The following is a 24,081-nucleotide window of genomic DNA, read 5'->3' on the forward strand; positions in this document are numbered from 1 at the left end:
AGAGATCATATATCACCAGCCAGTCTGTGTCCAGCATCCTGCATGCTGTAAAACCTTTCCATATATATATGTAGAGATTGTAGCTGTATTAAGATATATATATATATATATATATATATATATATATATATATATATATATATATATATATATATATATATATAATAATTTTTCTGTTTTTCTGAAACCAAGGAGAACAGATTGTACTTTTAAAGGTGTTAGCATTCATAACGAGTACTGCATTTCATTTCATTATTGGAAGAGCTAATTCATGCAAATCAAGAAAGGTGTAAGTTTAATATTCCCTTTCTAACATTTAACATTCTTCGTCTCTAGAGAATCAGATTTATAGTTGCTGAGGTGCATACATAATTTCTAGATTCTGTCATGAGGCATTATTCCTCACTCACATTAATTACAGCATTTTACTTTTGAACATGTAATTTCACAATAACATAGTGAATGTAAGAAACTCACTTAAGTTCTAGTAAAAATAGTGCATATGCCTGCGTTATTTACTAAAATGAGAATTCAAAGTGAATTACAAATTTAAGGCCAGAGTAGCTGAACTGAAAGTATAGCTGACTTAAAGGAACACTCTAGTTACCATAACAACTTCATCTAAATTAAGTTGTCATTGTGCCAGGAAGCTTCTGGGCATCCAGCTTCTGAATCTAAATTTCAGGAATCGAAGGGGTGCCACCAGGCAGGGGCTCTAAGCCATTTAGTAGCTCCCTATTGAAAAACTAGGTAACCTTTTTTTTTTTATAAACGGGGAGCTACTGATTGGCTTAGAGCTTCAGCTGACTGCTATAGCCAATCAGCAGAGCCCCTGCCTGGTGGCACTGCATGCTTCCAGAAACTCAGATTCAGAAGCCGGATGCTTCAATGTGTGAATTATACATTGTTCATTTTTTACCCTTAGGGTTGCCAACATAAGTGAAAGGGTCACTAAAGTGTCAGGAAAACAAAGCGGTTTTCCTGACACTAAAGTGCCCTGAGGGTGCCCCCACCCTCAGGGTGCCCCCACCCTCAGGGTCTCCCTCCCGTGGTGCTGAAGGGGTTAAAACCCCTTCAGCCACTTACCTTACTCCAGCGCTGGGCTCCCTCAGCGCAGGTGACCTCTCCTCCCTGTCCGATGTCAGCTCCCCCGTCCAATGTCACTGGAGCCATATGCGCATGCGTGGCAAGTGCCGCGCGCGCATTCAAAGTGTCCATAGGAAAGTATTTCTCATCGCTCTGCGCGATGGAGACAGCCATTAGAGGCTGGATTAACCCCAAATGTAAACATAGCAGTTTCTCTGAAACTGCTATGTTTGCATCTGAAGGGTTAAAACCTGAGGGACCTGGCACCCAGACCACTTCATTGAGCTGAAGTGGTCTGGGTGACTATAGTGTCCCTATAAGAGCTTTTATAGGTTTTGGATAATAGTTTGCATTGGCGGAGTGGTTCCTTTTGGTAGTTACCATACCTTTGCATTGCATTTTGTATTATTTGTTGAATGTGCGTTTATGCAGGACGAGTTTGGTGGGTGGAACTGAGTAAGTTAGCCTGCCAATGGTTACCTCATTCCTACCTCCTTTGGCCTTGCTCGGCAAGGTAGCTGATGCTATAGTCCTGCACTGTAATTTAAAACCTGTTTATACGTTTACTTTTTTTTTCCTGTTCAAAAGATTTTCATTTACATGGTCTGAAACTGTAGACCTTTTTATCTGACACTCCCCTTTATGCCATTGTTGGCTACTTCAGAACAAATCATCTGGGGGCTGGTCACATTCTTTGCTTAATTGAGCCTCTCCGCCTACTTTGATTTTGATTGACTGGTTGACCACGTACCTCCTAGTGTGGGAAACTTACTTAATTACTTAATTGTTAATTTGTTCTCCTCGGCCTCTGATCAAGGTGCGTAATGAAGCACTGAAACACACGTCAGGCTTGCAATTTTTTTTAAGTGGGTGAATACCATATGGCCATGGAGCTTTGTTTACATTAATTTTCTTAAATTGTCCTAACACACTAGGTTGAGACCATCTCATAGTCCAATGGACCAACACTTTCACTCTTGACTTGTTTACATTAATATATTTTAAAAACTTTTTGGAGTTGATCTTACTCTCTTTGGCTACAAGTTTTTTTTTCTGGTTTAGACTAATTGCCTTTTTGCAAACCTTGTTGACTCTCTTATATTTGTTATATGATGCTATTGACCTATCTTATTTCAGTATTTTGAATGCCCTTTTCTTATTGTTCATTATTTGACTAATTAACCAACTTGATTGAATGTGCTTTCTTTATATTTGTTTTCCAATGGCATGTATGGACAGCATTTAAATTGTTGTATGATGGTGCTGGATGCTTTCTGGTGACCCTGCTACTTTAATGATAAAATAAAAGAGAAATGTATAGTAGGTAAACAAGACATGCATTTCATTCTAACAAAATATGTTTGACATAATAAAGAGGACTCTACCCAAACGAGCTAACAATTTAAAGGGATAAGAAATAAGTCACAATACTCTCCTAAGCAAAGACAGCATGACAACACTACAGGTACTGTGACAGTGGAAAGATTGAGGGAAAGATAACTGGAGGGGAGGAGTAGAGATATCAGGGACACTATGGATAGATAATTAGGGGGATGAGGCAGATATGATTAGGGGGGCTAAGTAGAGATAACTGGGAGAGCTAGGGAAAAACTGAAGGTGCTACCAAGAAATAATGGGGACAGGCTAGGCAGAGATAACTTGGAGTCGGCTGGGACGAAATAATTGGGGATGGTCTTTGGAAAGATAACTGGGTGGTTAGGAAGAAAACTGGGGGCTAGAGACATATAACTGGAGGTTAGCAAATGATTAGGAGTGGGCTTGGGTGAGATTACTGGAGGTCTAGGTAGAGAACTGAAGAAGCTATTGACATAGCTGTGTGAACTAGGGAAATAAGGGAGAAAATTAGAGGACTAGTAGAGAATGATGGGGTGGTAGGGAGAGATGATTGGGAGTTAATAAAAAATTTATGTGATATACAATTTTCATGATGCTCAGCCAACCCATACAACAATGTGCATCATGGGAATAGCACTTTACAAATATAGGGAGAGTGTGGCCTTTAAAAAGGTCATCAACTACAGTTGCTACAATACAAAGTTCGCTCTTAAGTGTGGCAGATCATTGTGGAAATTGTGCATTGCAGCTGCACATTACATTATTCATGGTGTCACATGACCTAACTTTGCCCTTACGTTGCACAAACAGGATCACTGGCATTTACTGACATTCCAGGTACACAGGAATATCAAAATACACAATTACTTGCATTTGACTCACATCGGTATGCAATCTTATACAATTACTTATATTGCACACATACAGGAGCACCAACATGTGCGCTTAAATTATATTTCATGCAAACACAAGGAACATGCATGTACAGATATACTGACAATGGTCACTTCTAGGCTTTTTGCCTGGAACCTGAGGCCTAAGACCAATTCTGGTAGAGTGAGAGGTTTGTACAGCCACTAGGTAATTAATCTACACCATGCATGTCCAACCTTTTGGGTTCCTTGAGCAAAGAGGAATTAACTTGGGCCACTCATCAAATATATAATATAGTTAATGTATATAAGTAATACAAATTTAAAATCCATTTTCTTAATTTTGATATTTTAATTGTTTAGTAGATAACTCAATTATTTGTTATCCTTATGTGGGATTACCATATTTAAGGATACAGAATTAGGAAGTTATCCACTAAACACATACACATGTATATACAGATGCACACGTAACCACAGAAATACACACATACACAAACACATACAATCACAGACCTATACACACAATGACATACATTCACTCACAGAATCACAGATGTACACACACAGGCATACACACACAATTATTGACCCACACATACATACAATCACAGACCTATACACATAATCATAAATACACACACACATAATCACAGATATAGACACACAATCACAGACCCACATACCATCACAGACATACACACACACATGCAATCACAGACCTATACAAACAATCACATACATGCAAACACATAATCACAGACATAGACAGACCAACACACACACACACAAACACAATCACAGACACACAGTCACAAACATACATAAACAAAAATGTGCAGACAGAGCACAGTTTGTAAAGGGCTTCCTGCCTCCTTCGCCTCCTGGCAATACTAGCAGTTTCGGTCCCCAGATTGGACAAGCCTGAACTACACATAATAACGTTGGTGCCTTGATTTTGGCACTAAAATGATTTTTTAAAAATATCTTTTATGTAATATTCCCAGTGTTGTGGTACAGACAGGCTAGTAATTACTTGATACTAACAAAACTATAGACAGGTACCAAGCATCATTCGATAGTTTAAATTCAGAGCATAAAATATTTAACAATACAGAAATTGTGCATGTTCACCTTATGTATTTTTAAATGCTATGGCCCTAATTTATTATCTTTGAAAAACTTATCAGATGATTTGATTTTTTTGGATAATCCTTAAAAAAAAAAAAAAAAAAAAAAAAGAATTAAATATTAAAAATATACCAAAAATATTAAAATATTACAATATTTTTTCAATATATTGAATAATTTTAAAAGTTTATCCAAAAATGTGAAATCAATGGAAAAGCTTAGTCAAAAATATTATGTGTCGGTCATTTACTTGCTAATGGTAACTGTATGTTAAATAAAGATTATATACTATTTTCCATCCATATAGCACTTCCTCTTACTACTATTTCCCCCCATGGTTTTGGACAGGAGAGGGACTTCAAGATTGCACACTAGACTAATCTCTAATTATCATACAGTATGTAAATGTGTCAGTGAAACCATTGAAGGAAAGTTAACAAATGCTCATCCTTCAATGGCCATATTTTGCATGCACATCTCTTGAAGTGGCACTTCTTACTTGCTCCCAAAAAATGCAAATCACTAGTTTTTCTCAAACTCTTAAGCCAACACCCCTTAATGTTATAGGAGCTCTAGCCTCAAGTTCTGTTTACATAAATAAAGTTAAAGCTATTCAAAATAGATCAAAATAATTTTCATCAAGCCAAGCTATACATTTTGCAGTAACCACAGCTTGAGAATATGGAAGTTTTTAAATAAGTCTTCAGAGAGCAGCCACAGGGTACTCAAAGTTCTGTGATTTGTAAAACTAAATGTATTATCTTCCATCATTTAATTGTATAAGGGAGAGAAAGTACTATATGTACAGAGGAGCTGTCTAATGATGATGCATGTCTAAGTTGTCCACATAAAGCCCAGGTCGATTAGACACATTTTTATAAAAAAAAAAAAAAATAATATATATATATATATATATATATATATATATATATATATATATATATATATATATATATATATATATATATATATATATCTATATATATATATATATATATATAGATATATATATATATATATCTATATATATATATATATAGATATATATATATATATATATATAGATATATTCCTTTTTATTGTCATAGATGTCATAGTTACAATCAGATAGGTTATGTTTAAAAAGTAATTTGTGAACTGATGCCAACTTGACTTGAATGTACAGTTTGTTTGGAAGGATTTGGCTATTGAACTATTACCATATGACTGGGATAATGAGGTATTTTAATGATTAAATCTCTGTAGCTTGTTACAAAACCATACCAGAAGCACATTATTTATTACTCATTTATATTTTAACACTGTAGACAAAAATATATATATTTTTTCTGAATAAATTACAATAAACAGATAACTTTAAACATATTTATTATATAATTGAACAAATAAGCTAAATATGTGACATTGTGACATAGGGATTGTTCAGTTAGTAGTCAATTAATAACTTGCTGCAATGCAGAAAGATACAGAGCAAAAAAAAAAAATAGAAGAATTAAAATAAATCTAAAACTGTACTTTCTAAGATTTTAGTTTTCCAACGTATTATTTTATCCTATTTTTAATTTATTATGCGCTTTCTTGATAGGCAGCTTACCACATCTCACTGTTTAGCAAATAATAATTCTGGTTTAAAATAAAATGAAATAAAATACATGGTTTAAATATTATACTAAGTTAAATTTAAAGCGTATACTTTATGATTTGTAAATGCAAGTAACCTAAAAAAAATCAGAACAAAAAAACACCTACATTCATGTCAAGCATTTTGTTTTTATCATATTTTTTTTATTACACCACAGATGGTCGTGGGAACAGTTGGAGAGGTCTACAGACCTCTGCTTGAAAGCCATTTGGTTAAAGTAGTGATGGCTCACTTAAGTACCACAGAGGTTATTGAACCACATTTCCCATTGGTTTATAGCAGCCAAAAAATGTCTGTGCCATCATTTTGACTGGTTGAGCATCAAAGCAAATGCACTTCAGAAACATCTGACACCATCCAAGGTGTGTGAGACCATCTGAGGTGTGTGTGTGCGTGCATGTGTGTGGTGTGATCTAGGAGACTTCTAATGTGATATATTTTTTAAAGTATTGTTATTTCTTTCAACTCCCTAACTCCAGCGTAGGAACCAGATTCCCTTTATCCTGATAACATGTGTCCCTCAGCTTGGTTTGTGTATTTCTAAGGTTGATATGAGGTATCTGAGGTAGAAATTGATTTTGAAACTCCTGTCTGTATAGTACAATATGCCCTTGGAGGGTTGTACTAAAACTGTTGGCAACTGCTAATGAGAGATTCATTTCTACTGAAACTTTAATGCACATCTGCAGGTTTTAATTGAGAGTTATGTCTGTGCTGTCCATGTGAAAATAATCCTGTTTCATCTCGCTTTTCTTACATGCAATTTCTTTAAAGTACAATACATCTCTCCTGTGTAACTAGATTTACGGAAAGGCAATGTATTACAAGAGTTCTTTGTTATCACTAAAATAATCTGTATGTGTAAAAGAATACCTTATATGTTTAATTTATTATATAGACAATGCATTGAAAAACTTTGGGAAACAGTTTAAAGCAAAGAAAAAGTAGATTTTAAAGTGTTCTTTTGTGTGTTATTTGGACAATCAGGAGTGCCTCATTCTGATTAATGGTGGTTAATTTTACCCCAAACTTACCTATCCAGCAGTGGACTATGGGAAAAGCGGTGTTCGGTGAAGGTGAAGAAAAAAGGGTCAGCACAATTGGATATCCAAAGGGGCAGTGTAACATTAACAGAGTATTAGAAATTAGTGTATGGCCAAAATGTAAATTAATCTGTGATGTCAACGTAATAGTAAATCACAGATTAACATAGGATAAGTAGGGACTAAGGTTCTAGCATATTGATGCTCTAACTAAGGTACAGGCATCCTTCAGCATGGGAGAGGTAGTACACAACATCTGCAGTGCCAAAGGTAGCCTAATAATTCGAAGCGGATTCTTCATTATTATGTTAGAAATATGTGACCAATCTGTTCGACCCACATTTTCAGCATGGCATTCTACCATTTGTCTATGCCTTATGCAAAACACACCGGTTATTTTATAAACTTACCAATGACATTCACACTCACAAGAACAATACTAAACTTTGAAGAAATACAACGTGAAATATAAAAATATAGACCAAAGTATGCATGTCTCAGTCTGTTTCTTCTTTTTCCTTACACAGCAAGAATTGAGACCAATTGCACGGCACCATGGAGGATGGGAAGCCAGTGTGGGCGCCACATCCGACAGATGGATTTCAGTTGGGTAATATTGTTGATATCGGACCAGATTCCCTGACTATTGAGCCCTTAAATCAAAAGGGAAAGGTAAGTTACCAATTGCAGATAAAAATATGTAATTGAATGTATTTCATGTATTTGGGATCCCATTTCAAGTCCAGTTCTACAGGCCAAATCTAAAAATACAGACCAAAACTAATTAATTTATTTGTTTATAACATTTATTGTTCTTGCCCATCCATGGAAAAGTAGCTAATGAAGATGCATAAATGAGAATCTAAAAATTAAGTGAATGGATAATTTGGTTACATGATTAGTAATTACTAATATAGTAAATATTAGTAAAACTCATAAACATAAACTCATAAACATAAAATATTCTGTATTTTTATTAGCACTGTTATTTTTGATGAATGGAATCATTGCAAAGATTATGTAAAACTAATAAAGAATATGTTAGAACACTATTGAAGTTTTAACATCAATTTAAAGGGATACTGTAGGCACCTAAACAACTTTAGCTTAAAGGGACACTCCAGGCACCAAATATCTTGGAGCCACTCTTACCTTAAACCGTCCTTGAATGGTTTAACCCCAAAGTTGCCTCCAGTGGCAATGTCCATCCTCCCCCAAGTGGGATTCAGCTCACGCTCTCAGCCAATCAGTGACTCCCCATTCACTAAATTTACTTGGAAGAAACGTATCTTTTCAAAGCCAGTTTAGTGAATGCGAAGTCACTGATTGGCTGAGAGCATCAGCTGACTGCTTTTTTTTCTTAGTATTTTTATATTGTTGACATTATTATTTTTTTGCTCATTTAGGTGATCACATTGTCTTGAGTCCCCTGGCACCATATTTCTATTTGGTGTTAAACCATTTTAATGTTTTAATTCTAAATAAGAGTTTTTAGCAGCCCATGCAATATGAGCAGCATGAATTAATAAGGAAGCATTAGCCTAAGCAGCAATGGTTGGCTGTGATTGGATGAGAATGCCAGATATCTGCTTTCATCCTATCACAGAGCCCATTGGTGATATGAACTGATATGTCCAAAAATAAGTATGTAATCTCTGCCCTAGCCATACCCCGAGAAGTTTCCAGGCTGTGTGTGGCTAGGGACACTTATTTAGTGTTAATCTGCTCAAAAAAGTTGAACACTGAATGGGGAAACAGTGCCAAACAATAAGTTGAAATAGTTATAGCAATTACAGTGTTCCTTTAAGGAGGTATATCATGGCATAAATGCATGGGAAGGTACACAAAACTCATATTGTCTTAATTGTTTTTTACTGTCATATTTAGTTTGTAGTGATGAGTAAAATTTTTCTTTGATCTGGTTGTTTGTTATATAATGTTGACATGTATTTTCATGTAAAACGTGCCATTTATGATTGCACCTCACATATTATTATTGTTTATTGCACAGACATTTTTGGCTGCTATAAACCAAGTGTTTCCTGCAGAAGAAGACAAAAACAAACATGTAGAAGACAACTGTGAGTATAAAATACAAGTTATATATAGCTGTAATTGAACAAACTATACAACTTTCACTGATATTTAGTTATATTAAGTGTCTTAATTATCCACTATCAAAACTTATGTCGACCTCTTTTAATGTCCAAAATTGACCAATTTGTTCAATAAACAGTTTAACGTAGGTCCTACAAACATTCTTTAGAAATGTAGGCCCATGCTAACTTGATGGCTTTTGCAAGTGTTTAGCCACATGTTCATTGCAGACTTCCAGGGTAATTTACTAAAGAATTGAGAATTCAAAGTACATTTCAAATGTAAGGTCAAAATAGCTGATTTAAAAAAATATGCCTGAGCTAGTTGTTCTTTCAGCTATTGTGCCCTTAAATTTGGAATTCCCTTTGAATGATCAGTTTAGAAAATAATACTGTTTGTGTTCTACACCTTTCCAACGATGCTTGAGATCTGTTGACTGTGTAGTCCATTGAAGTATGCTGATGACACACTGATGTCTGTTGAACCAGCTTGACTGAGATGATGGTTTATTATATTGAACTTTACATTCTTAAAATATCCATTTGAAAATAGGTAGACTGTGGTCATGAAGGGATGTGCATGGTCATTTTAGATAAGCTGTTTCTTTCAGTTGATTCTCAGTTGGTATTGAGGGGCTTAAAGTTTTCCACCACCAGTGTGTACTGTTTTCTCAGGGCATGATGGATCTTTGGAGACATCCATGACACATTCTCACCCTACCTTTTGGAAGTTGTTTAAGAACTCCAGATTAACCAGACCATGACACATTTTTCCAAACTAGTTTTGGCTATGTTGTGGTCAATATACAGTTGTGCTCAAAAGATTGCATACCCTGGCAGAAATTGTGAAATTTTGGCACTGATTTTGAAAATATAGGGATAGTATAAGGATAGCGATCATATGAATCCATTTATTATCACATCAATGTTTGGCTCCTTTTTTAATCATAATGATAACAGAAATCATGCAAATGGCCCTGATTAAAAGTTTACATCACCTTGAATGTTTGGTCTTGTGACAGACACACAAAGTGACACAAAGGTTAAAATTGCAATCAAAGGTTAATTTCCCACACCGGTGGCTTTTTAAATTGCAATTAGTGTCTGTGTATAAATAGTCAATGAGTTTGTTAGCTCTCACGTGGATGCACTGAGCAGGCTAGATACTGAGCCATGGGGAGCAGAAAAGAACTGTCAAAAGACCTGGGTAACAAGGTAATGGTACTTTATAAAGATGGAAAAGGATGCAAAAAGATATCCAAAGCCTTGAAAATACGAGTCAGTACTGTTCAATCACTTATTAAGAAGTGGAAAATTCAGGGATCTCTTGATACCAAGACAAGGTCAGGTACACCAAGAAAGATTTCAGCCGCAAGTGCCAGAAGAATTGTTTGGGATCCAAATAAAAACCCACAGGTAAACTCAGGAGAAACACAGGCTGCTTTGGAAAAATACTGTATGGTTGTTTCAAGGAGCATAATATGACGATACTTGAACCAAAATGAGCTGCATGGTAGACTTGCCAGAGAGAAGCGTTTACTGTGCCAATGCCACAAAAAAGCCAGTTTACAATATGCCCGACAACACCATGCCACACCTCACAGCTTCTGGCACACTGTAATTTGGAGTGACGAGACAAAAATAGAGATTTATGGTCACAACCATAAGCGCTTTGTTTGGAGAGGGGTCAACAAGGTCTATAGTGAAAAGAATACCATCTGTGAAGCATGGTGGTAGCTTACTGATGTTTTGGTGGGTGTGAGCTCTAAAGGCACAGATAATCTTGTGAAAATTGATGGCAAGATGAATGCAGCATTTTATCAGAAAATACTTGCATGCAATTTGAATTCTTCTGAATAAAGGATGCTCTTGGACTTTCCAGCATGACCGTGACCCTAAGCACAAGGCCAAGTTGACCCTCCAGTGGTTACAGCAGAAAAAGGTGAAGGTTCTGGAGTGGCCATCACAGTCTCCTGACCTTAATCAGACATATGGGGAGATCTCAATTGTGCAGTTCATGCAAGATGACCAAAGACTTTGCATGACCTGGAGGCATTTTGCCAAGACAAATGGGAGCTATACCACATGCAAGAATTAGGGGCCTCATAGACAACTATTACAAAAGACTGCATACTGTCATTGATGCTAAAGATGGCAATACACAGTATTAAGAACTAAGGGTATGCAGACTTTTGGACAAAGGGTCATTTCATTTTTTTCTTTGATGCCATGTTTTGTTTTATGATTGTGCCATTCTGTTATAATCTACAGTTGAATATGAATCCCATAAGAAATAAAAGAAATGTGTTTGCCTGCTCATTCATATTTTCTTTAAAAATGGTACATATATTAACGATTCTCCAAGGGTATGCAAACTTTTGAACACAACTGTAGTCTAATTTTCTAGTTTTTACACATATGTCTTTTTCTCAAGCAATTTTGTGAATGAGGAGCTATTGACATGCTTAAAATCAACTGACGCTCTCAGTCAATCAGCATCGCCCCTGTTGAAGGCTGTCTGAGATTTCCTCATTCAAGCCTCAGACAAAAGCAGAAGGAGTTGGGTGGAGCTAACTAGCACTGGATTCAAGTTTGGAGTTAAACCCTGTGTTAAAGGTTTAAGTCCTGAAGCTAAGTAAGTGCCAGGGACCTCCTGGAACCATAACAGCCTAATTCTAATGAAGTTGTTATGGTGCCCTTTAATAATGATTATCTAAATCCACATCTTTTACATTTGGTTCTATTAATAGAAGGTAATGTAACTTTTTAGAAATGTTTTATCAAAGGAATCCCTAGAGGATTTAAGGGACTGAAGCCCCACTATGGGTGTCATTATCACCTAATCCCTTCATTTTAGTGGTGAATGGTTTCAGTGTACCACTCATGCAATTTTTCATATATCAGGTGCCTGCAAAGCAGCCCAGTAAAAAGGAAAAAAAAACATATTGCAGCTCAGCTGGCCCTCCCAAAAGATCAGCAAGTGGTTACTCTTCAGTAACCTCAGGTCCCTCTTTCAGTGATTACTAAGATTTGGGCAGGGGTGAAAAGGGGAGAGTTTGAGACACAGGCTTATTTATTAAGGGATAATTCAAAGTGAAATCAAATCACATTTAAAGTCAAAAAAGTCGAGCTGGAATAATTCTCTAAGTCAGCTATGCTTTCTCTTTGGTTACTTACTTTAGTAATTAACCCCGTTAATGTTTTCTGCACATAATGTTAGTGGATATAAAATGTCCTCTGCTGTGTGATTATGCGTTATATCATTAAATGACAGCCTGGGAAAATAAAATTACCAAGTTTAAGTAGAGGGCAAACTGAGAAATTGGTTGGTGGCTTTAGTTGACAGGCTATGGAGGAGACGTCATTGAGTTTTGCTTTAGACTCAAGCTGAAAGTATTTTGGTACCTATTTTGGTCATGGTTTTAAGCCTTGCTCCTAAATATTGTACATAATATTGTCATCATGACTTCTATAGCACATTCTAGTGCAAAAAGACTATTTGGGTACCACCTACTAATATTTGGAAAAAAACTACTTCAAAAGGCTTGGCAAAAACCTGGGTTATTCTTGGAACCTAAAACCCAGTTCCCCACTTGCTGCCTGTATAATGCATGCATTAATTTCTACGTTATTGGCCCAGCCTTGTGCAGTAGTGAGTCATAGTGTGAAAACACTCATAAAACAAAACATACAATACACAAACAATATTGTCAAACTGAAAGAAATGAATCAAGTTGTACAGAAGCATATTTATGGACATTATCTTATACAGAACATATTCAATTAATCTAAGCATTTTGTACAAACCATCATATATATATATATATATATATATATATATATATATATATATACACTTTTTGTTTCTAATTACAGATGTTATAATAGATTTGTGAAAACCTGCTGTTTTCATTAGTCAACTAAATCAACAATCACAGCATTCAGATGTTAGTCATATATCAGTGTTCCATATGCCTTTATCAGGACTACCTGAATGTGAACATCTGCCTTCAGTAGTACATGGTTGCTGTTTAGAATAACTGAGCCATTATTAGTGACCATATGACAAAGCAGGACAATTCCGGGCTGTTGGTGGATGCTTTAGGCAGGATTAAAGGTTATGGTTCTCGATAAATGACACCGCTGCCTCTGGATTTGATATATCAATTATCACTTTTATCATGGATAAAATGTTATGGGAAAACCTGCATTATTTTTTTTGACTGTTACTGTAGAAACAAGTTATTTTTATTAGTGGAGAATGTAAGGTTAACATTTTTTGAACCATAGGTCTAAGTTATTTTAGTTCTATGTGGGTGTGGGAGAAGGTGAAATGCACAATTTGTCCAGAATTTAATCATGTCGAAAATCCTGTTTGTCTGGTTCACTCCTACACTGTGAGCTCATCCTTTCTTGCCAATTACTGCTGTAAATTGCTAATCTTATTAATTGCCATTTCATATAAAGGAATAGGAAAACTTATTTCCATTCTCAAAACAGAATGGCAACTTGATATCTGCTTACTGAAGTAATGCCAGTTGCCTGAATTACATTATTGAAATGTAACAAGATGAGCAGTACAGTGTTGTTTAATACTGTTTTGGATATTGCTTCAGTAAGTATCTTATCTAACATAATAGATCTGCATATCATTGAATGGGTGATCTTAAAAGGAAACTGCTATTTCCCAGAATGTTTAATATGTTGTTTACCTATCCCCTATATTTAGCAAATATGGCTTTTTGAAGACTGAAAAAATGAAATTAACAGGATTTATTCACTAAAGTGAGAATTAAACATGAATTTCCAATTTAAGGCCAAAGTAGTTAAGCTAGAGGCATAGCTGACTTAGAGAATGTTTCCAGTTAAGCTGTTTTTTACCTTAAATTAGAAATTCACTTTGAAATCATTTTAGTGAATAACTCTGTTGATATAGAAATCCACACATGCATCCTCCAACTGGGTGCCTCCATCTTGGCTCCCTGTCAAGAATCATTAGACATTCGGATCTATTCTGCCATTGAACAAAATGGAAGAGGAAAATTAACACTGTATTTGTTCTTTAATATGTGTTCCCTGACTGAACTGAACGGGATTGTGATGTTACGTGCTAAGTCTTTAATACATAGTATGTTTATAAAATAAAATGGAACATCACAAAAAGGTTAAACACATAGGTGATTTTCAATGTTTTGTTAAATGGTGTAATTTCCTTAAGAGTGACAGTTTGGTTTTAAGGTGAACCTGCCAAACCGCTTTCTACACCCCCAAAAACAACAACCTAATAATAAGCGACAATAAGCAACAATAATAAAACATTTCTCATTAAAAAAAAATACCACATAGATAAGCGATACATATTTTGCCCAAAACATAAGTTTCCTTGCAGTAAATGTCTCATATACTTAGAAGAGAGTATATAACTCTCCTGACCTTCTTTTTCCGATTGGTTGCCCAGTTTGTCCTTTAAAGATTGTAAAGCGCTACGGAATCTGTTGGCGCTATATAAATGGCAATAATAAATAAATAAAGAGAGACTCTAAGCACCAAAACCTCTAAAGCCCATTGTATTGGTTATAATGCTTGTAGGCGAATGGCACTGTTCATTAATTCTGTGTAAATCAATGTTTGACATTAGCAGCCTAACCCTTATTATTACTACATAATCCATACTGTCTCTTTAGCATGATCAATTTTGTCCAAATGTGGACAGTAGTGATTATTTGAGAACGTTATCCAGACCATGCTGCCCAGATTTGGATAAAATTGACATTCTAATCTAGAAATGTAATTTCCATGTTAGTATGATAAGCTAGAAACCAGACCCTTTGTTTGTACAAAGGTATAGGATGGCACATGCTCCAAATACCCCCAAGTGTGCATGCAGTCCAGGAAGGATTGAGCACACTTTACCTGCACAATAAAATAGGCCCAGGCACTTCAGAGATTTCCTCTCCAAATGGCTTATATATATAAAAAAATAGTTTAACTAGCATAGACAGATATTTACAATTAAAGTGCTGTGTGAAAAAAATCTGTTTGCAAATCAATATGCACAAAACAATAAGGGTGTATAATAATGACAGTGTAAATAAGACAGTGTAGACATTTTTGATCCCGTGAGAACCACCATAGATAAAGAGTTTTTCCTATCAGCTGTCACTAGGGACAGCATTGGGTTTGAAAATCTTGTTAATGGTAGATCTGTGTTTTTGCCGCCCTGTGTCAAGTGTGAGGAAAACACGTAAGACAAAGTAGTCCCTAATATGTCTAATGATATCTTTTGACTGCGTTGGAATTTAAGTGAAATTTCAACACAGTTTTTATAAGCATTCCACAGATCTCATGTCTGTGAAGAGCTCATTTATATATTTATTTATTTGTAAGGGGGAGAGGGTGACAGAGCCATTTTAATTTCTAATATGTTCCCAATGGGAAGAATATACACTCCTGTGATTTTGTCCTTTTGGAAACTTGCATGACTTTGCAATAAGTTATTAGAAATTCTAAAAGTAATTTACCAGAAAGAATATGTTTAGGTTCTGCTGTTTTTTTTCAGGGCACCAACATATTAAAAAAAAAATATTAATGCATATATAAAATATGTTTTAACAAATAAACAATATAAATTAAACAAGTAATTTTATTTTACTGAAACTCCAACTAGCAGTGCAACATGGGACGAAATAGAAATATTGTATGCTGTATGGTGAGCAAAGAGATACACAATTCTGATTCATATACAAACTAGTTGCTTTTTTTTTGTAAAATTCTGAAAAGCTGCTTAAATCGATTCTGACAGATTGTTAAGTGAGTATTATATCTATAGTACAGTGGGAGCTTTGCAGTTATCATAACTTTCCTAACAATAACAAATACATAGAACACGGATGCAAGGTTATTAAAGTAAATTTCTAAATGAAATGACATTAAATAGTACCCCGCAGACTGTCACAGTGCAAGCTTTGCATCAATTTATGTTGATGGGATATAAAATAGTCTATTACAATATGGAAACCATTCCCATGCAGCAGTAAGTTCTCTCATCCAAGCAGTTTATTTAACCATAGGGACAGCTTTCATGCTCAAATTGTTAAAAATTTCCCAGACAAGTTACCTATTAACAAGACTATTTGCTAATTTCAGCATTACCTCAATACCTGCCACATTGTACTGTTCCAAAGCCAATAGGCGTACAAAGTTCAATAAGGAACACATTATACGCTTCTTCCTCTCCCTTAGACATGACCTTTTTAAAATGTGTAACGCTAATAATCCATGAAAATATAGTAGTGCCAGAGTGAAGCATTTTTTTCTTACCGCCAATGAGTGGCATTACCCAAATTGACACTATAAAGTTTAAAATAAATATACTTTTTTTTTCAATCTTTTTTTTGTCATTCTTTGTTTTTATTGAGGCATAGTTGAACAGACATTACAGTGGTACAATCACAACTTTTGCAGAATATGCAATGATGGACTATACATGAGCAGAGATAAGTGCGTGAGCATGGTTAATTAACTGTAAATGCATGATCTCTAAGAGGTTAGACAAGCCTCATTTTTAATTAAAGAAAACAAGCAAGATTTGGGTAAAACATTGTGCTGCGTAAATCAGGCTTTCGGACAGAGTAAGAGACCAGCTATTAGCACTAATGTGGGTTATCATGCAGTAGATAATATTATATCATGAGGGACTTATTAATGAAGATACTAAGTACATGTTGCAGTATACAGTATAAAAGAACTTAACATGTATAGCTTGGAGGAAAGATGAGATGGTGGGATATGACAGAAACATTTAAATGCATAAAGAGAATCAACACAGTAAAGGAGGAGACTAAATTTAAAAGAAGAAAAACTACCACAACAAGAGGACATAGTCTTAAATTAGAGGGGCAAAGGTTTAAACATAATATCAGGAAGTGCTACTTTACTGAGAAGGTAGTGGATGCATGGAATAGCCTTCCAGCTGAAGTGGTAGAGGTTAACACAGTAAAGGAGTTTAAGCATGTGTAGGATAGGCATAAGGCTGTCCTAACTATAAGATAAGGCCAGGGACTAATGAAAGTATTTATAAAATTGGGCAGACTAGATGGGCCGAATGGTTCTTATCTGCTGTCACATTTTATGTTTCTACACAGACTAAGTAGTAAACTTAGTACTATCAAGTAAGTGTTAGTGAAAAACAAGGCAAGTTGGGTATGTCTAGCTAGTAGTCAGTATCTAAATCGCAGATAGTGAAAAAAGTGATAAGTGCTCTCTATCCAATAAAGCAGCTATTCACCAACAAGGAGTTCCTTTTACCTTGTGAACAATAGAACAAAACAAGCAAGTAAATTAGGTGGACAGCGCTAAGAATTATTATAATAAAATCATACATACACAGGTAGCAGCAGATTTCGCAATTGTGTGTCTTACTCTTAAAAAAAGGGAAATAAAAGTACAATGATAGTGCAGTATGTTATGAATAATATGGTTATAAAGATATATTCCAAAGGGGCCCTCACGTTTTCCAGAGCTTATAAAGCTCTATTTTAGGAGCCTGGACGGAACAATCCCCGTCTAAGGATTTCTTTTTGCTGGTATCAGATTCCCAAGGTAGTGCGATTCATCATATGAAAAAAATAAGGATGTATACCAATGGTACAGTACGTATGTAAAAGTAGGATAAGTAAATAATATTTGGCCTACTTACATTTGCTAGAGCAATGACCTGCTCTAGTGTATGGAGCTTTAGGTGGAACAATCCCCACCTAGGGATATATGTAGATCAGGAACAGCAGAGTGATGGTGAGAGTATAAGGAGCTCAAGAATGACTGGGTATTAAAACAGAATCTTTATTAATAAACAGAATAAATAAAACTATTTAAAAGTGAACTATATAGTAAAAAGAAGTATAAATAAAACCAGTCCTTTGTAGGAGAGAGGAGAAGTGGAGATTAAGGATTGCCTACAAAGGACTGGTTTTATTTATACTTCTTTAGTATCTAAATCGCGATGTGATTTGTTGAGTGCTATGCTAGCTAAACATGTAGAGTGTAGACAACTCACATAACTACATTTGGCTTGTTTTTTAAAAAAAAGTAGTTAATATGCTGAAAACTATATAGCTGGAGATTAGTAAACTTAATAAAAAGATAAAATATTAAATCCAAGAAAGGATAAAATATAGGTGGATTGATGCTAAAGTGCAGGTATAAATGCAACTACCCCAGTGTCTTAAATCACTCAAATGACACTAAATACATAGATAAAAACACATAAATAATGGGTGGTGCAAATGTGATCAACAGCACACAGTGATAAATACTTAATTAGTATGAGTATAGAACCTTCTGATTGTTCTGCAAAAACAGTATTAAAACAATCATAGCATAATACTGTATAAAATCAAAATAGATCAATTATAGAGGTAATGGGTCACTCATACTTTCCAGAGCCACAACAAGTAGGTAGTTGAATAATAAGCTTATTCTGGCTGTCAGCTCCACTCTTTGAGATTCTCCTTTTATGGTACCACATAGGTAAAGGTGAAGAGATTTTACCCAAATAAAAACAAATATAAAATACAGCAACAACATAAGCTGTAAATAAAATATAGATAAAATAAAAGTCCTCAAACACACGCGTTTCAACCTGGATCGGTCTTCTTCAAGGTGTATAATAGACTTTTCTCCATGCTGTCTTTTAATTTGTCCTTCCGGAAATTGAATTTCGCGCTGTTTGGTGCTCCGTAATCATTTTCGCATTCTTTCAGTTCCGTTCAGGGTGATGACGGCAATTGGCGTAATTACATCATGACGGCATACTGGAGTTGCCTCTCCCATACTTTCGCGTACAGACAATCCCGGAAGTGTATAAAATGCTATTTTGAAATGGGGCAAAACAGTAAATTTGTTCGTAATCTTTAATCAACCGATGGGATATAATATAGTTAATAACTTGAATTGTAAATAGATCATACTAATATCATGAAAAGATTTACAATATTAGAGATTCATAATAAAAGGAGAATAGATCTTTAAAAAAATAAAATAAAATTTTATAAGATCAGACCAGATTAAATATAGTTTGGAGATATATTAATCTATGGATATCAGTATATTTATAAAAAAAGCAAAATTAATAATAATCATGAATGAAACGAAATAAAACATTTAAAAAAAAAATATATATATATATATATAAAACATAGTAATTATAAAAAATATACATAAATAAATGTATATATAATATAAAAATACTATAAAGAATACTATGAAAAGTAGTAAATTCAAAACTGGGATGGTAATTTGCAAAAATTGTAAGAATGGTTAGATGAGTGCAGACATCTCGAAATAGATGTTGAGTCCATTGGGAGACAAAGTTTCTAAATTAAACATTGACTTCGTCTCACAATGACTCAACATCGATTCCAGACTACCGCCTCTCCAGTGGTTTTGCACACACTGAATGCCACAGAATTGAAGTGGCAATTTAAAAAATGAAGTGAAACGTTATGATCTAAAAAACCTCTCCTGATATTATAAATATGCTCACGAAGTTGAGTTTGAATGGAACATCACTGTGCATTGCGCTGTGCATCCCAGGATCCCGTGGTTGGTGCTCTGGTTCATGCTGCATTGCCTAAGTAAGTATCCCCTGTGAAGACCGGGATAACCTCGCAAAGGGGAGGGGGCAGCTGGGCTGCTGTGGGCTCTCTAATGGGAGCGTGTCCCATGCCAGGGGATCAACATCAATATTTTGTTCTTGTCAAATTATTAATATTGTATGTTGAACGTTATTGCTGGATAATAGTTTGGAATAGTTTGGAAAGTTGGATAGTTTTACAGGTCAGTTGTGCTCTTACTAATTTAAATATATATTTTTTTATTTGAAATGGTTCAGGTTCTTCTTGTAGTAGCACAAATTAGTTACATAATTAAATAATTACATAGCTGAAAAGAGACTTGCGTCCATCAAGTTCAGCCTTCCTCACATTTGAGTTGTAACTATCATGAATACTAAACAGGGACCCATCCACCAAAGGACAAGTTGTTTGAGTTATTCTCTGTTCTCAGACTCATGCAGTTCTCCTACGATCTGTCTAATTTGGTTATCTTTATTAAAGTTTTTCACTTTGTGTTAGTTAGAAATATGTGCCCTTTGATCATAATAGTACTGTTTAATGATATCACTTGCCCTTGATGAATGTAAGGTTTGCATTTTGAACCCTTCTTGTTTCAGTATTCACTACCAATACCATCAATGCTGTTTCTTCCAAACAGTTTTCAGCATGTGATAACTAACGTGAAGCTCCATTAAGGTTTAATGAGGCGAGCCAAAGGCAGGAATGGCAAGATACTAGTCCGAGGCAATTCAACTCACAAATCAACATATTCTAAGTTGACATACTAGGAATAAACAGCAAAATTCTGTTTTTTAATTTGTGCTCTTTTCATTTTAGGTTCTTTGATGTATTTGAATGAAGCCACACTCCTTCATAACGTTAAAGTCCGATACAGTAAAGATCAAATCTATGTAAGTATTAGTGATTTTCTGATTATGTTCTCAAGTTTACCAGCACACGAAATTTATATATATATTTATATATACCCTGGGAATATTGGGAGTGTTGACTGTGGCAAGCTTTTGAGTAGGTGGACAATGGTATGTCCACACCACTTCTATGTTTTATTAGCCCTCATCTGCTGCAAATGGGTGGGCTGGAGGGGGACATTAGATCTTGCTAGGTATTGTACAATGAATAGCCCCTAACTGCCATCTATGGATTTGCAAAAAGCTTAGAATATAGCTACAAAATAAATAAATAATTATGTAAATAAAGTGAACATTAGGTCTCCCAGGTATTATAAAATGAATACCCCCCCCTGCCAATGGGTGGGAGGCATTAGGTTTTATAAAACCTAATTTTATAAAGACTCTTCGTCGCCCTATTGTTCCTCCTCCACCTACTAACTTGACCGCCTCAGACTTTGCAACTCACTTCACTGACAAGATCTCTATAATCAGGGAAGAGATCTCTCACCTTTCTTCTTCCCCTTACCTCACTCCCTCTGCTGTTCATTCGCACCTGCTACAGTGGAAGAGGTTTCTGCTCTGCTCCAGTCCTCCCACCCCACCACCTGCTCCCTAGATCCAATTCCCTCACATCTCATCCATAATCTGTCTTCTTCTCTTTCTCCACCTCTCACTAAAATTCTCCATCTCTCTCTCTTCTCGGGCCTATTTCCATCGCCCATCAAACATGCAACTATAACCCCAATTCTAAAGAAGCCCAACCTTGACCATAACTCCCCATCCAGCTACCGTCCTATCTCGGTACTGCCTTTTGCATCCAAGATCCTTGAAATAGTTATGTATGCGAGATTGACAGACTTCCTTGAGTCCAACTCTCAGCTAGACCCGTTTCAGTCTGGTTTCCGTGCTAAGCACTCTGTGGAAACTGCACTGACAAAAGTATCCAATGATCTACTCGCTGCAAAATCACGTGGTCACTACTCTATCCTAATTCTCCTTGACCTGTCTGCGGCTTTTGACACTGTTGATCATCAACAGCTTCTTCTCATCCTCGTAATATCGGTCTACAAGATATTGCTCTCTCCTGGTGCTCCTCCTACCTCTCTAAGCACTCTTTCAGTGTTTCTTTCTCCAACTCTGTTGGTGTCCCCCTTGGTCCCTTACTGTTCTCTATCTATACTCCCTCCCTTGGTAAACTCATTAGCTCCTTTCGCTTCCAATATTATTTCTATGCGGATGACACGCAAATCTACCTGTCCTCTCCTGATCTCTCCCTGTACCTCTTGACTAGTGTCTCTGGCTGCCTCTCTGCTATTTCTAACTGGATGGCTGCCCACTTCCTTAAACTCAACTTGATCAAAACGGAAATTCTGGTATTTCCTCCAACAAGTGTTGCTACTCCTGAGTCTGTCTCTCTCCAAGTCAACGGTGCTACCATCAGCTCCACCATGCAGGCTCACTGCCTAGGTGTTCTCTTTGACTCCGACCTCTCCTTCACGCCTCATGTTCAGTCTATCGCCAAATCCTGTTGTTTCCATCTCAAAAACATTGCACATCTGACCCTACCTAACGTCAGATGCGACTAAGATGCTGGTCCATTCCACTGTCCTTTCTCGCCTTGACTACTGTAATCCACTTCTCAGTGGTCTTACGTGCTCCCAACTCCCAACTGTTACAGTCCATAATGAATGCGGCAGCGAGGCTCATCTTCCTGTCCGCCTGCACCTCCCACGCCTCACCCTTCTGTCAGTCCCTACATTAGCTTCCCGTAAGATATAGGGCTCAATTTAAAATTCTGGTTCTTGCTTTCAAATCTCTACCTAATGCTCCCACCTATCTATCCTACCTAATACACAAGTATGTCCCGTCCAGGCGCTTACGCTCTGCTGAAGACTTACGTCTATCTTCTGTCCATACTCCCACCTCTGATGCTCGCCTTCAAGACTTCTCGAGGGCTGCACCATTCCTGTGGAACTCATTTCCCTCCTCCAGTTAGATGCTCACCCAGTCTCCACTCCTTAAAAAAATCATTAAAAACCCACTTCTTCATAAAAGCGTATCAATTAAACTGTTAATAGCTCCCCACTGATTCCTCTCTTGCAACTGTCATTAGTCTAATACTATCCTTACCTTTTGTGTCACTTTACCCCACTCCCTGTGTGCTCATTGAGCAGGGCCCTCAACCCCTCTGTTCCTGTGTGTCCAACTTGTCTGGTTACAACTGCACGTCTGTTCGTCCAACTACTGTAAAGTGCTGCGGAATTTGTTTTAAAGCCCCACCCAATGCCCATGGGTGAGGGCACAAGAGGCCCAGGCTCGCTCCTCACCCCAATATTTCTAGCAAGTGGCCAGCAGTGGCTGCTCAGTCACTATTTTATACATACAGTGAGATGCCGTTGGCTTCTCACAGTTTAGTATTCAACAGTTTTAACATTTTGCCTTAAAATCCCACCCACACTCCTTCCCTCCCCTTACTTGCTCAGAATGCGTGCATGTACTTTGGGCCAGGGCGAACATTTCAATATGATCCTTTTCTATGAGAAGCATCATATTAGACCTCGCAAAGGTGGCTGTGGGGACATGGAAATCTGCTTGGGAAATGTTGCCCGGTGCTGGATTGCAGGTTATGCTTACTTTTATAGGGTTTTAAACAGTGGGACTTAATTTCTAATGCACATCACGTCATTGCACAATGATATTGAGATTTTTCAAAAAAGGTTTGAGCAACCCTCTAAAATGTTAAAATATTTTTCACCACTGGCAACGTCTTAGACATGGATGGTGTGACCTGACAGAGCCTGTAAGATGACAAGATCACTAGGTATCATGCACGAAGAAGTAGCCTGCATTAGATAGTTACACCGCACCACGCAACTCTTAGACCCTGGGAACTTCTTATCGCACCACACGCATAGGCTCTAATAATAGATTTTTATTGCAATATGTGCTATCTTGTACTGAAAAAGTGCTATTTCATATTGAAAAATGTGCTATGCTTCAGAATGTCAAACTTTTCCTTTTACGACTTGCTTCTGTTACACATGTCGCTGCTGTTGTGACATTTTATGTTTACGTGTCTTTAAAACATGCACAAGAAAAATAAAGAATTAAAATGTAAAATTATTTGAAAAGCTTATCCAAAAATATTAATTAGAAGCCATAATTAGTTAAGCATGGGTTGCCCAAAAATAATGTTGTTTTTCCCTTAAATTTTCAAATCTAGAGAAAGTCTCCTCTTGTTCCCATGACAATGTTCACATTTGAAATCTATCAAAAGGAGACTTTTAGCGTGTTTGGAAGAAAGCATCTTTTCCTTGTTCTTACTATATGT

The 24,081-nt window shown here is 36.2% G+C and overlaps 1 protein-coding gene across 5 annotated transcripts in view; it reads left to right on the forward strand.

The window, feature by feature from the left end:
* Window positions 1–24,081, forward strand: part of MYO6 (myosin VI) — a 257,778-nt gene that overhangs the window by 58,813 nt on the left and 174,884 nt on the right. For all 5 annotated transcript variants that reach the window (XM_063443007.1, XM_063443009.1, XM_063443010.1 and 2 more), the window contains exons 2-4: window positions 7,658–7,802; window positions 9,142–9,211; window positions 20,677–20,750. In XM_063443007.1, coding sequence (XP_063299077.1) covers window positions 7,686–7,802; window positions 9,142–9,211; window positions 20,677–20,750 — 261 coding nt within the window. In that variant the 5' untranslated portion in view covers window positions 7,658–7,685. The remainder of the gene's footprint in view (window positions 1–7,657; window positions 7,803–9,141; window positions 9,212–20,676; window positions 20,751–24,081) is intronic.

Source organism: Pelobates fuscus, chromosome 2, assembly GCF_036172605.1.
Source record: "Pelobates fuscus isolate aPelFus1 chromosome 2, aPelFus1.pri, whole genome shotgun sequence".
In the NCBI taxonomy this organism is placed as follows: Eukaryota; Metazoa; Chordata; class Amphibia; order Anura; family Pelobatidae; genus Pelobates; species Pelobates fuscus.